The sequence below is a fragment of the Neovison vison genome, chromosome 1 (assembly GCF_020171115.1).
Source record: "Neovison vison isolate M4711 chromosome 1, ASM_NN_V1, whole genome shotgun sequence".
Classification (NCBI taxonomy): domain Eukaryota; kingdom Metazoa; phylum Chordata; class Mammalia; order Carnivora; family Mustelidae; genus Neogale; species Neogale vison.
The window spans coordinates 215181495-215195592 of record NC_058091.1 but is presented as its reverse complement, the minus strand read 5'-3'; the positions used below and the strand labels follow the sequence as shown (position 1 = coordinate 215195592).

Sequence of the window (14098 nt, the reverse complement as noted above, 5' to 3'; positions counted from 1 at the left end):
GGACCTCCTTCTCACTGTGCCTAGAACATTATTCTCCATAAAATTCTCTCCAGAAATTAAGCAGTAATACCTCACTTTACCTCTTGTAAAAAATTTTCACATTCTTTTCTGACCTTAGTCTTTTTTTTTTTTAAAGATTTTATTTATTTATTTGACAGATGGAGATCACAAGGCAGCCGAAGGCAGAGGCTTTAACCCACTGAGCCACCCAGGTGCCCTGACCTTAGTCTTTTTAAAGAAGATTTTATTTATTGACAGAAAGAGAGAGAGAGGACAAGCAGGAGTAGCGTGGCAGACAGAAGGAGAAGCGGACTCTTTGCTGAGCAGAGAGCCCGATGTGGGGCTCCATCCCAGGACCTGGAGATCATGACCAGAGCTGAAGGCAGATGCTTAAGAGACTGAACCACCCAGGTGCCCCTGACCTTAGTCTTAGCAATAATAGCAACAATAATAATAACAACTCTTTTCTTAAAATGAAGTCTATAAATTTGATTTACTTCCTCAGAGTATGACTGAGCAACTGTACATTTACAACTTGGAGGAGACAGACTTGGGCTGTGGTATGGGCATATATTAGCTATGAGCTTTAAGCAAGTTTTCCAGCTGGTCAAAGCTACAGTGTGTAAAAGGGATGATTGGGGAGGGGGACTTCCATATAATTTTTTATCAGCAATACCTTTATGATTTCATATAGATGATTGATATTTCCTTAATTTTATGTAAAAAGGCCTCTGCCGTTGAATTTCATTGTAAGCCATTCGACCACCTCTTTCCAGTCAGATACTACCCCTAAGCGGTTCCCATGTAGCAATACTGAAACAGCCACTGTTGGGATGTTTTAATGAGTTAATGATTGTAAAGCACTTAGCAAAGAGCCTGATATGTGGTAAGTGCTCACTAAATGGTAGTTATTATAACAATTATTATAGGATAAAATACACTGTCTGATATCCTCAAACTGATAATCATAATCAAATAGCACCCAGTGACACAGGAAGTTAGATCATTCTGGTTTGATTGATGTTAAGTAGGGATGTGAATGAATTCCACTCAGTTCAATTTAGCAGATGTTTGTTGAGGGCATATTATCTAGGAGACACATGACAGTCTTCCCTTTCAGTGGGCTCTGGCTGATTTCACAGGAGCTAGCATGTGTAAGGAGGATCACGGAGGCTGAAGGGACTCAAAACCAAAGCAGATTTCTGAGAAGTCTCGGCCATGTCTGCAGCTTCTGGCCAGCAACCTTCTTGGCTACCATCTCTTTAGCTGGCTCTGGAGTTGTCCTGTTCCCACCCCTCTTCCTCCTCCCCTGTCTGTTGGGAAAAAGGCCAAGGAACCCTGGCAGCAGACTGTGCAGGCATGTCCAGCTGGGACATGCCTGAATTAAGATGGATTCAGAGGCATATGAGGAATGAGCAAATAATGAGTCCCCTGGCTCATTTAGTGAGAGAAGAATCTCTGAGTCCAATTTTAGTTCTTAAGAATCCTAGATGGAGCAATGGAATAGACAAAATCTACTCTTTTTCTGAGATCTGTGAGTGGGTCAAGGATGTTGGCAAAACCCAGTAGGACCTGGGATCAGGAGCTCAGGTGTATTAATTCATCATTAGATTTTTCCGTGTTTGCTTAAAAGTATTGTGGAGCTCACTGAATGCATTTGATAGAAATGACTGCTTTGCCCTCACAGCCGACCCTCTCGCATACTTTCTTATCTGTAGAAAGTGACTGAGAGCCTGCTAACCTTACCAGCATTGGTAAAATTTTCTTTAGCCCAGAGGGGACTTCAAAAGCTAGCAAGGAAGGCCTTGCAAGGAGGAGATCTTTATTAATAAAAGGGATTTAACTATACCTAGGAGAGTGTGGGTGGGGGTGGGAGAGATGGACGACACTGGAAAATATTTTGAGGTTTCTTTCAGCTCCATGGCCTCTCCAGGGGAGAGAGATTAGAGCAGCCAAGAGAAGTTATTAGTAAAGCAGTGTAGATGTTTTGGGTCTACATGCAAACTTCCATCTAGTGGTCAAAAATAAGTACTCACAATGTTTAGGGTGGAGCAGGGACAGAGAAAGGAATAGCCTTAGAGTATATGAATACTTGTTGAATATTTATAGAGTTTGGTGGTACACTATTAGGTTGGTTTCAGCTGTAGACTTAACGGGACTTCCACTGGTTCAAAGGAATCTTTATAGGGACTCTTTAGAGATCGAAATGCAAACAAGCTTTCCTTTTTGGAGGGTTGGGAATAATGAGCATGAGGGGATTTGGGAAAGCATACCTTTTTCTGAGAGAGAAAACGTAAGCCTGGGCAAGTGGAGGTAGGTAGTGGTGGGCAGAGGGAGAGGGGGAAGCAGGATGTGGGACTCAATCCCAGGACCCTGAGATCATGACTTGAGCCAAAGGCAGACACTTAACCATCTGAGCCACTCAGACACTCCTCCTTCAACACTTTTTAATTCATGGTAACATTCTTTTTTCCCTCTCAAATCTCTAATTATTAAGCAAAATGCTAGTTTTCCTCTTATGCCTGGGTTCTGGTTGTGGGTCCCGGGGTAAGGGGAAATGTTGTTGGGGATAGACCTGCACATAGGGCACTGGGGGGCTTTGTGCTGGGTTCTCCCTGGCCTCCTCTCAGAAGCTCTCCTCTCTCCATCTCTGGGATCATTGTGAGAAAGGATGGTCAGTTTGATCTCTGGGTGGCCATTTAATGGCTGTTTATGAAATTTTTGCTGCATTTGTTAACTTGTCAAATTTGGTAACTCTGCTAATAAACTGAAAAATAATTTCTAATAAACAATGGCAACCTCTCAGACTTATTCACATGCAAGCAACTTAAATGCATTGAATTAAAACATGTTAGGTTAAATAGACATTGTGTTAATCAAGGAAAAAGGCAACAGGAATTCTGGTCCCTCCTTATTTTCATTAATTAAGAAAGGGAATCGGGATCCTGAGCTGGGAAGGCATTGTGGTTTCTTTTTGAAACTGGAGCTCTGATGCCAGGTTCCACTGTCCTGGCTGGGAGGTCTCCCCACCTTGCAGGTGAGAATCAGTCCTGGGGGACTGTGCTGGATAGAGGCCAACTTGAACAGCATTTTAGAAGAGTTTGGTGGTTAAAAAAGGAAATAAGACATGGAAAGAAACTATTTTTTAAAATTATTTTTAGAGTTCTTGTTATTTTTCCTAATAATATGTGATAAGATAGGGGAAAGATTTATAGCTCATTTTGCTCTCAATTCATCTTTATGTTGCCTTCTGGTATATTTCTAAGGTATAGATTACTTTAAATGCCCTTATTTTGTGTAATTTGGCTATCATATTTTTTTCTTGATGGTAATATTTTTAAAAGGCATCCAAAGTTTAAAGTAATAGCTGTTTTCTTGGTGAGGAAAAATATTTCATCTGTGATAACCTTCCATTTCTTAATCACACTGGGCTTTCTTTGGGGGCGGATCCTCTGTTACCTAGTTTAGCCATGCAGAAATTCAAGTCTTTGTAGCAGCTAAGGGTAAGAGTAAGCCATTTTATTTAATTTTTTAAAAGATTTTATTTTTTATTTGAGAGAGACAGTGTGCACAAGGGTAGGAGCAGGGGGAGGGTCAGAGGGAGAAGCAGGGCTTGATCCCAGGACCCTGGAATCAAGACCCGAGTGAGCCCAAGGCAGATCTTTATCCAACTGAAACACCCAGGTGCCCCAAGAGTGAAGCCATTTTAAAGTTGAATAGATCCCTGATACTTCTAGTAGTATTTGTCCCCAAACTGCTAACTATGAATTAGACTGCTTTCTGTTATGAGTGACAAAAATCCAGTTTAATCTAGATTAAGCAATAGAGATAATTTACTTATTGCGAACTGAAGAGTTTGAGGGTTTTTCTGAATGGTTTTGGGCACAGCTGCATCCAGCTCCTAACTCTCTGTTGTCTCTATGTTGGCATTATTGATAGATACGCTCTCCATGTGATGGGAAATCTGGCTTCTACCAGTTTCAAGATATTCTTATGGATATTCTTTTTTAAAAAAGATTTTATTTATTTATTTGAGAGAGAGAGCATGCATGTGTTCATGAGTGGGGGGAAGGGCAGAGAGAGAAAGAATCTCAAGCAGACTCCCTGTGGAGTACTGCACCCAACACGGAGCTTGATCTCATGACCTAGAGATCATGACCTGAGTTGAAACCAAGTCAGACCTTAATTGACTGAGCCATCCAGGAGCCCCTCATATGGATATTCTTATAGATTTTGATTCATAAGAAAGAAAATTCCTCTCATTAAATGTTCATGTTCTGAATCTCGGGAACAACTCTGTTTGGCCAGCTTGAATCATCTGCCCAATCCTGAACCAATCACTGTTACCAGCCTGGGTTAAGTGGTCACTTCATGGGGCATTTAAAGCCTGGCAGTTGACAGCACTAAACAGATAAATGGCAGAGTATATGTGTGTATAATTGGGGAAGTTCTCTACAGGAAAATGAAGCTGCTGTTATTAGAAGAAAGGAACAGAGATACAAAAGCAGCAGATGTCTACTCTAGGACACAACCCCCTCGTGTATTTTTTATGGTCTCTGTGGGTAAAGAGCCAACAAAACCCCTTTTGCTTCTGCATGAGAATTTAAACTTTGGTTAGCTGTGTCACTGTGTCACTGCAAATGACACAAATGGCCCTGTGTCACTGCAAATAAGATAAGTATTGCTTATGATAAAAATGACCCCTAATTAGCAAATAGCATTTGGACTTGGAGGAACTACTGATGACCTATGAACCCCAGATGGGGGCTCCATACTGTGGACTTCTCTGAGGATAGTAACTTTTGTAATGAACTGGGCATGTCCTTGAGGGGGCCTGGAAGGTATTCTTGAGGAGTTGTTACAGGGGATATCTGTTCCTGTAGGGCACCAGCCTTCCAAGGTGGCTCCAGTACCTGCTCAGTGTGGATTTGTCACCTTGCAACTGAGCTGTCCCGTGGGACCTCAAAGCCAACAGCTGGACAGCTGTGTGGGACATGGTATGAAGAGGAAGAGCTGACACTGGCAAGCTTTGGTTTGTGTCCTACATCTTGAGAGTAGACTGGTAACAGGTGTGGCCTGTGATAATCCTGTGATTCTGAAATGTTTAGTTGAAGCCAAAGAGACCCTCTGGTGGGCATTAAAGTCATTCTGAAGATCCTTTGAGGTTGGGGGGCATGGTTTAAGGAAGCCCTGCTAGTGAAAGGCCACAGAAGCTCAATTCCAATTACTTAAAGAAAAAAAAAATGGACTTGATTGACTCACTCACACATGTTGTGCACATGTAGCTTCAGATATGTCTGATTCCAGCAGCACCTATGATGTTAGCAGGGCTCTTGTCTCTTTTTCTGTTTTTCGTCTGTGCTGGCTTCATTCTTAGGCGGGTTCTCCTTGTCAGGTGACAAAGAGGGCCGATGATGGCTTAGCTGATGACTCTAGACTAGATACAGATAGAATGTGCCAGAAAAATATCCCACAGTTGACTCTGAGTGTTCTCGCCAGGTATGTGACCATCCCTGACCCACACAGTGTGACTAAGGGATAGATGGTGGAAGAAGTAGGAGCCTTTGATTAACAGTTCTGTAAAAACAGGGCATAGGCTCCCAGTGGGAAAGATGGTGGGCAAGAAATGTCACCACCCTTGCTCTTTTCTCCTGTTCTAGTGCTTTAGTGAATTTAAAAGGCCTTCTTCCTCCATTTCTTGTCACCTCCCTCCCCATCCACAAATACATACTCATGCTGAGTTATATACTCCCATATATCACCAGCACTCAGTTACTATATTTCATTTTAATTACTTGATCATGTCTTCATCTTCCCTGGTGGACTCTGAGCTTCTTGAGGATGGGGCAGTATTTTTCATCTTGGTCACTCTGTTTCTGAGCATAATATCTGGCATATTCATGGATGCTCAATAATTGTGGAATAAATAAGGAAATAACTTATAAGGATATGTGACTAAATGTTTTCACATAGTATATAATTGTCTCTCACACATCCTTTCTTGTGAATTTTTTTAATATGAACCTTTATCCATTGTCACCATTTGCAGATATTTGTATAAGCCAGACACAATAATTTTTGTCTGTTATTTCCAAAATGTTGTTCAGAGCTCAAGACTAAATTCTGTTTTTCAATTAGGTGTCTAATAACTTGCAGAAAATCAGAAAACTGGGGGTGGAAGCAATCTGTTTTTGTTTTGTTTTGTGTGTGTGTGTGCGCGCGCTTCCTTAGTGAATGCATGAGAATGAGGATGAAAGCCAAACCTTCTGGGGTTTAAGATTGGGGATGTAGACCTCATTGACAAATATGTTTGGCTCAAGAATAGTGAATTAGGTGAACTTTTTGGTATTACTTATGTTTTCTCCACCTTCTATAAATGCATGAATACAGAGTTCCATAGGACGGATCCTTATAGACATTTTTTTTGTTGCCATTATTATTTCAGCATTTTTCCTTCCCATTCTCCCCAGTTAATGGGGAATCATGTGCTCTTCATCTCAAGTTAACAGTCTCTATGATCTTTTCATAACCCTGCATTAGCAGGGGATCAGATAACAAATCTCAGGTTTAGAAATCTTTTTACAAAGAGGCTTGCATCTTATTTCCCACATTTCAAACATCTTGCTAAGCTTTTGGTTAATAACACACCAAGCCAATTTGTGAGTGTTTTTTTTAACTGAAAAAAAAATTTCAGCCTCCATCTTGCTGCCCCAGCTTCCTTTTCCTTCTTTTAAATATCTGGAATTAAAGGGGCACCTGGTGGCTCAGTTGGTTAAATGCCTGACTCTTGGTTTTGGCTCAGGTCATGATGTCAGGGTTGTGAGACTCAGCCCCATGTTCAGCCCTGCCGTGAGCCAGCACACAGTCTGCTTGACATTGTCTCTCCCTCTCCCTCCCCCTCTACTCTTCCCTCCTCTCACGTCTATGTGTGTGTGTGTGTGCATGTGTGTGCATGTGTGTGTGTGTGCTTTCTCGCTCAGATAAATAGCATTTTTAAAAAGATTTTATTTGTTTATTTGACAGACACAACAAGAGAGGGAACACAAGTGGGGGGATGGAAGAGGGAGATACAGGCCTCCCGCTGAGCAGGGAGCCTGACATGGGGCTCGATCCCAGGACACTGGGATCACTACCTGAGCTGAAGGCAGACGCTTAACAACTGAGCCACCCAAACATTTTTTTGTTTGGTGCTTCGCACATTTTATCAGTAAGACAAGGCTTAGTGTGTGATGTGCAGGTACCTGAGACAGGTCACCTAATTGCTTCTCTTTGTTAAGAATTGAACAACAGGACTATTCAATAAACACAGAAAGTTGGTAAAAATCCTATATTTGTATGGGAATCTTGTTGTCTGGCTCTGAATTGGCACTTCCCAGGTGCTTGGGAGGAACACCTCTGAACAGTACTTTTCTGTCCCCTAAAAATGATCCTGTGCTGATGGGAAGTTCCCACAGTTTTGGGCAATGACTCAGAACTGAAGCTGGTTGGGACTTATAGGGATTGTTATCACCTAGGAAGGGCCTAAATGCTACAACCAGAAGCACCATCGTGGCCTTCTTGTAACCATCAAAATGCCGTCCATTCTGTCAGTTGTCTTGCTTGTTCAATAAATGTGTAATAAACACTGGAGGTTTGTGATTGATTTTCAGAAAGGAAGAAAACCATTTCTTTGGGCAGCTGAGAGGGGCCACACTGAAATGATAGAAAAACTTATCTTTCTTAATCTACATACTTCAGAAAAGGACAAGGTGAGTGGGATTTTTATTTCTTTGCTGAGAACAAGAGAAAGGAGAGTAACACCTGGTATATAGATTTGGTGATGGCATTTTGTTCAGTTTGTTCAATTGCTGCTACAGTCAGAGTATGGAATATCCAGATGAAATGAACCTATTTTTGCAGTGGGTCATACAGATTGCTAATTTTCACCCCATAAATGTTTGTGACATCAATAGACTATATGGATTTCTCCACTGTTATTTCCATTTTCCTCTTTTCTTTTCCTGACATCTGCTGGAGACTCAGTGTCACCTCCTTGGGGAGGGAAACTGTAATGGACACCCATATCTTTCTGCATGCCTTTGATTATTAAGAGGAATTCATACACACATATGGGATTGTGGGTCCAAAAGTTCTGCATGCTCTATCTTTTGGTATCTTCACATAGGTCAAATGGGATTGCTTCTTCTGTTTCACTTTTTGTTAACAAATTAACAGCAAGGATAGAACAAGAAGTATGGATGGTTTTTCCCTACTGGTTTAAACAACTATATCTTTACATTTGAAACTTTAAAAAATTGTAAATTTCACTTGACACTGTGGATAATATGACCCACACTCTGGACTGCAGCTTTAATCACACTTGATCTTAGCCAAAAGGCCGAGAAGCGATGGACTGCAGCTTTAATCAAAATGAAACCTCTCAGAAGTCCCATTGCAACCCTGACCATTGGAAGGCCATGTTCCTCAGTGCCCTGGACTCTATCATGACTTTGTCTCTTTTGCAGGAGGGGAATGCTGCCCTGCATCTTGCAGCAAAGCATGGTCACAGTCCTGTGGTCAGGGTGCTGCTAACCCAATGGCAAGAAACAAATGAGATCAATGAGGTATGTGAAGGTGCTCATTACAGATGAACACAAGACTGGAAAGTGGAAGGCAGGGGAGGAATGGCTTTCATGGAAGGAAAACAAAGAGATTAGTGCTACAGAGTATAAACTATCATGCTGAAAAGTCCCTTCTTTTTTCTTTAAATATGCCAGCAAGTCATTTTTTTCTTTTATGTTATGTTAATCACCATACAGTACCTCATTAGTTTTTGATGTAGTGTTCCATGATTCATTGTGTATAACTCCCAGTGCTCCATGCAATCCATACCCTCCTGAATACCCATCACTATGGTTGTTAATCCATTCATTTATTTACTCATTACCTTAAAAATATTTAGTACATAATTTATACTAGGTAATGTATTTTTTTTAAAAAAAGATTTTATTTATTTATTTGACAGACAGATTACAAGTAGGCAGAGAGGCAGTCAGAGAGGAGGAAGCAGGCTCCCTGCCGAGCAGAGAGCCCGATGCGGGGCCCGATCCCAGGACCCTGGGATCATGACCCGAGCCGAAGGCAGAGGCTTCAACCCACTGAGCCACCCAGGCACCCTAGGTAATGTATTTTTATTCTAGGAGCCTACAGGGTGAGAGGTGCCTGGGTGGCTCAGTGGGTTAAGCCTTCGCCTTGGGCTCAGGTCATGATCTCGGGGTCCTGTGATCGAGCCCCACATTGGGCTCTCTGCCTGGCGGGGAGTCTGCTTTCCCCTCTCTCTGCCTGTCTCTCTGCCTACTTGTGATCTCTCTCTCTCTCTCTGTCAAATAAATAAATAAAATATTTTAAAATTTTAAAAAGAAGAAGAAGGCTATAAGGTAAGAAGGGCATGCAAAAAGGTCAGAGCTGAGAGGGTCAAGGTAGAGATAAAGAAGGGTTCTGCTCCCCATGGGGAGGGCTTGGCTTTGACTTGTATACAGTAGAGACTTTGCCAGGTTCTAAGCAGCAAAGAGAGATGGGCTCCATTTTGTGTATAGGCCTGTGACTGCCACAGTGGTCTAAAGGGGGCTTGGTGCCTGGAGAGCCTGGAGGTGGGGACACACAGTCAGGGAATGCTGCAAATTGCTGAATCAAGAACTATGGAGAAAACTTGCCTCCAGTGCACTCACAGGGAGCAAATAGGATGAAGTGATAGAGGGAAACAGAAGCCATGCTTTATGACTTGAGTTAGAGAGAGGGAAGCCTTTTTGATGCCCAGTTCGCCAGTTTGGACACCTGGGAAGGTGGAGTGCCCTCCTCTGAGCAGGTGCAGAGCAGGTGAGTGAGATCAGTAATAAGGATTTTGGAGGAAGTTACTCTGAGGCACTGGGAGGGTGCAGGTTCCTTCAGGTGGAGAGCAGTGGGGAGATGGAAACTCTCTAGGGTTCTATGGAAGGCAGGGGATGGGAACTGAGTGCAGTCTTGGGTGGAGAAGCTATGGCTGTGAAGGCAGATTTGTGAGTCATCTGCTCTAGATGGTCACTTTTGAACTTTGGGTCAGTGACTTCTACACTGGCTCTTGGGAAACTGAAATGAATGGAGTCCTCTTGGACTTCAAGTTTAATGTTCTGATAACTTCTAAACTTGGTACTTCTCTGAGCTATACTGTAAGAAGTAATATAGTCTTTTAACTTGAGGCACCAGTGATTGTAAAGTGTATTATTATTTTATGTAACACTAAGAAAAAAATAATGGTGCCACTTAAACCATGACAAAAACAAGCTTTTTTGTCCCAGAATAGTTTGTACTTATTGAAAGAGTTTTTTAGACTTTTATATTAGATTTTATTATATACATAAAAAGGAACAAATAAGCAAGATAAGTTGGTTCCTAAACTTCACACTGAGCTTGATTGTTCTAAATCACTTTGTTACTCAGAGTCTTGATGTCTTTGTTTTTCTGAACAAAGTAATATCCTCTTTGCCTTCATAAGTACTTGTGATGCAGTATTTCTTTAAGGGGTTCCCTGCTATGACTTCTGAGGTTTTCTTCCAAGTCGACACCCATTCTGATATAATGTATGCTGCAAGCAGTGACAACAATATCACATCTACTACCTGATTGAGATTGTGAGATGCATCCTGATCTCAGATACGTTAAACTAAGGTGGTACTTAGAGTTGGTGGCTTGTGACCATGAAAGTACCAACTGCAGGCAAAATAATGAAAATGGAAGGGTATGAAAATGAGCCTCCATGATACCTGGCCAAGTCAGTGTTCCTTTTGGACCAGAGAAGCCTACCAGGCTAGTCCCTTGCATCCCTTGACTTACACACCCAGCGATGAAAACAGGGCTCTGACTGTGTGAGTCAGGTCCTCACTCCATCAGTCTTCTAGAAAGGTAATCAGAGGCTTAGTCCTTAGCCCCTCTTAGCCTCAGTTTTGTCATATAGCCTTCTAAGGCCATAGTGAGGTTTAAATGGGAAGGCAGTGTCACACACATAGCACTGGGAATAGTGCCTAGCACATGTTTGTAAGGGTACAACAGTGGTATCTGTTGTCATCATTGGTGTGGTATGGATGCAGTATATGAATTTGTGCCAGTGGTATATATTGCTATCATCTTCATTTTATTCTCTTCAAGTTCCTGGGGGAAGTTAAGCCAAGCTTTCACTTGAGGATCATGGACAAAAATAGAGCCTTCCTTTGTTTACTTTTGTGTGTCTTTTCTGACAGTCTAGCATAATGATCAGGCTTAATTGGTTTAAATTATTTAAAGAAAATCCCAGGAATTTGGTCTTCCTGAATAAAAGTTATGAATGATGGTGAGACACTTAAAAAAAAAATCACCTGGGTAAATCTTAGGGGTGACTGGCCTTCACAAATCAATGTAGAGATCAAGTCCTATAGTCACAGGATTTTTTAAGAAAGATTTTATTTACGTATTTGACACAGAAAGAGAAGGGGGGGCACAAGCAGGGGAATGACGGACAGAGGGAGAAGCAGACTCCCCGCTGAGCAGGGAGTCTGACACAGGGCTTGATCCTAGGACCCTGGGATCATGACCCAAGCTGAAGGCAAAAACTTAACCATCTGAGCCACCCAGACATCCCCTGTAGTCACAGGATTTAACTGAAAGTCTTAGTCATGTCTGTCCTCTTCTGTTTTAATACGTTACCACTGGAATGTGTGCACTTGAATTTCTTCCACCTTTTAGCTATTTTTGAATTAGGGCACATTGGAGAGAGCTTATAAAGCCCAACAAACTGTAATTGCAGATTATGATAAATTTCATCTGCACAGAATAAGGACTAGTGCTAATATTAGCCTTTTGGATAAGGCCCAGAGTATTCATACAATTTTGGGCTGCCTTTGTTTCCTGTTGTAAACTGTTGCCAGACCAGTTGGAGTGACTCTAGAGGAGTTGTCTCTGAACAGTCTTGGTAGCAAACGCCTATCCATAAGGAAAGTTTAGGTGTGTGTCTGTCATACATACATTTATAATTAATTAATACATTACAAAGCATAAGCCAGAAACATACATTTAAAAATTTTAATATAAAAATAAACATAAATAGTAGTTCTTGTATTTTCTCCTCACTGAAATGATTATTTTAGAGATATTATATATATTTTCCTTCCATTTTCTTTGTGTTCCTATACATATATATTTTTATTGGCTGCCCAGAGTTCATTTGACTCTTCAGTTCTTGGACATTTACTTTAATTTTATTTTCCTTTTCTTAAAAATAATGTTGTTGCAAACCTCTTTGTATAAAAACTGTAGTCTGAATTCCTCACTATTTCCTTTGGGTATATTCTTAGAAGTAGAACTGTTGAGTCAAAGGTAGGAATGTTTATTAGACTCCTGATATGTTAAAGATGTGAATTCTTTGCTTTACATTTTTTTGCTAATGCCTTTCCCACTGAGGTTTGCCATTTGGCATCCATTTTCCTGGAAAATGAGAAGGCCTCTTGTGGGGGAGAAATTCCTCTGTAACAGATGGCTGTCCCAGGCACTCAGGTAAAGCAGCATGGATATAATTTTTCCATCCATTGGAGATGGGGACATTGGTTCCATGCTCCTGCATCCCTCTTGACATGATTGTTCATATCTAAGTAGCTATGAGTAAGACCTTCTGAATTAACTTAATGCATTTGTTAGAATAATACCCAAGGGGGAAAATGGTTAGGGAATGGGAAGGAATTCTGCATTTCTTCCCAGTATTTTTAGGAAAGAATCTTTATGAGGAGGGGAAAATATCCATGTACCATGTGATACCAGTTCCTTTTTTTCTTTCTGTGTTTTGGCCTAAACTAAGGTCTCACTTTGTCCTAATAGATTTTATCATAATGAATTTCAGGAAACCTAATTACTGAGAAAGTAAACAGTATTACTGTTTATTTTCTTTAAAGGACACACAACAGCTTAAATCAGTTTTAAACAGTAAAGCCTTCTTGGTACAAATTTGTGCCATTTGTGTCTATATACCAATTTTTATGAGTTGCACACTGCATTGTAATTCATATTTCTGTGATTATCTTGCTTGCTGGGCTGTTCCCTTCTTGTGGGCAGGGTTTGTATCTATTCATCTTCCTAATCACAGTACCTTTGTCAGACAGGTAGTAAGTGTCTAGTAAATATTTGCTAGATAAATTAATAAAGATAAGAGTCTTAATGGTGGATGGAAATCTTGAAAAGAGGCATAACAAGATAGGTAAGGGTACAGGCTTTGGAGCCAAACAGCTGAATTTATGTACTAGACTTGTCACTTTTCAGCTAAGGCTTAGTTTCCCTTTCTGTAAAATGGGGTAATATTAATCCTGACCTCACAGAATTGTGCTTTTAACTCTGCCAAGGCATATAGTCTTGATAATATAAGTTGGCATATAGAAACTTAATGCTATCCATTAAGACTAATGCATAAAAGGTGTAGAGAAAGCATGCTGTTTCTCAAAGAATTTCATTCCATGCCAAAGGGCAATTAATTTTAATTTTTTTCCTTTTTTTTTAGAATGGAGAAACACCATTTTTCCTGGCTGTTAAAGGAGGTCATGAAGAATGCAGCAAAGTGCTTCTGGCAGCAGGAAGTGATGTCAACATTCCAAATAAAGTATGTGTGCCATGCCATGTTCACTTACACTATGGTGGGGGACTCAGAATGTTCTTTGGTTAATCTAGTCCTGAACAGATCCACTCACTAGGTTTTTGTAGAATTGATATTTATAATTTGCTTTGTTTGGTGTAAGAATTAATGATTTACCTCTGATAGTCCCCTAGTTATTGTCTCCTTGAAAGCATTGCAATTCTTCCTATTTATTGGAGATGGAATAATTGAAAACAGGGACAAGAGGAGCAGATAGTTGTTAGTTCTCAAATACAGAGACATTCTCATTCTACCTTGTTCACACCCTAGCCACTGTACGTGCCTGGCTTACATACAGTAAATGCTGAAAAAAAAACCACCATTATTGTGTGAAAGCTCAAGTGGTCAGTCTGGGCCTGAAGAAGACACTGTGGTGCCTTCTTGTAAACACAGAATGCTTTTGTATTTAGGCATGGAGCTAAGATCTTGCGTCAC

The 14098-nt window shown here is 40.9% G+C and overlaps 1 protein-coding gene across 1 annotated transcript in view; it reads left to right on the top strand.

Annotated features, from left to right (window-relative positions):
- ANKDD1B (ankyrin repeat and death domain containing 1B) overlaps positions 1-14098 on the top strand; it is a 66474-nt gene that overhangs the window by 26143 nt on the left and 26233 nt on the right. The window contains exons 6-7 of the mRNA XM_044266890.1: positions 7650-7748; positions 8505-8603. Of these exons, the coding sequence (XP_044122825.1) occupies positions 7650-7748; positions 8505-8603 (198 nt within the window). The remainder of the gene's footprint in view (positions 1-7649; positions 7749-8504; positions 8604-14098) is intronic.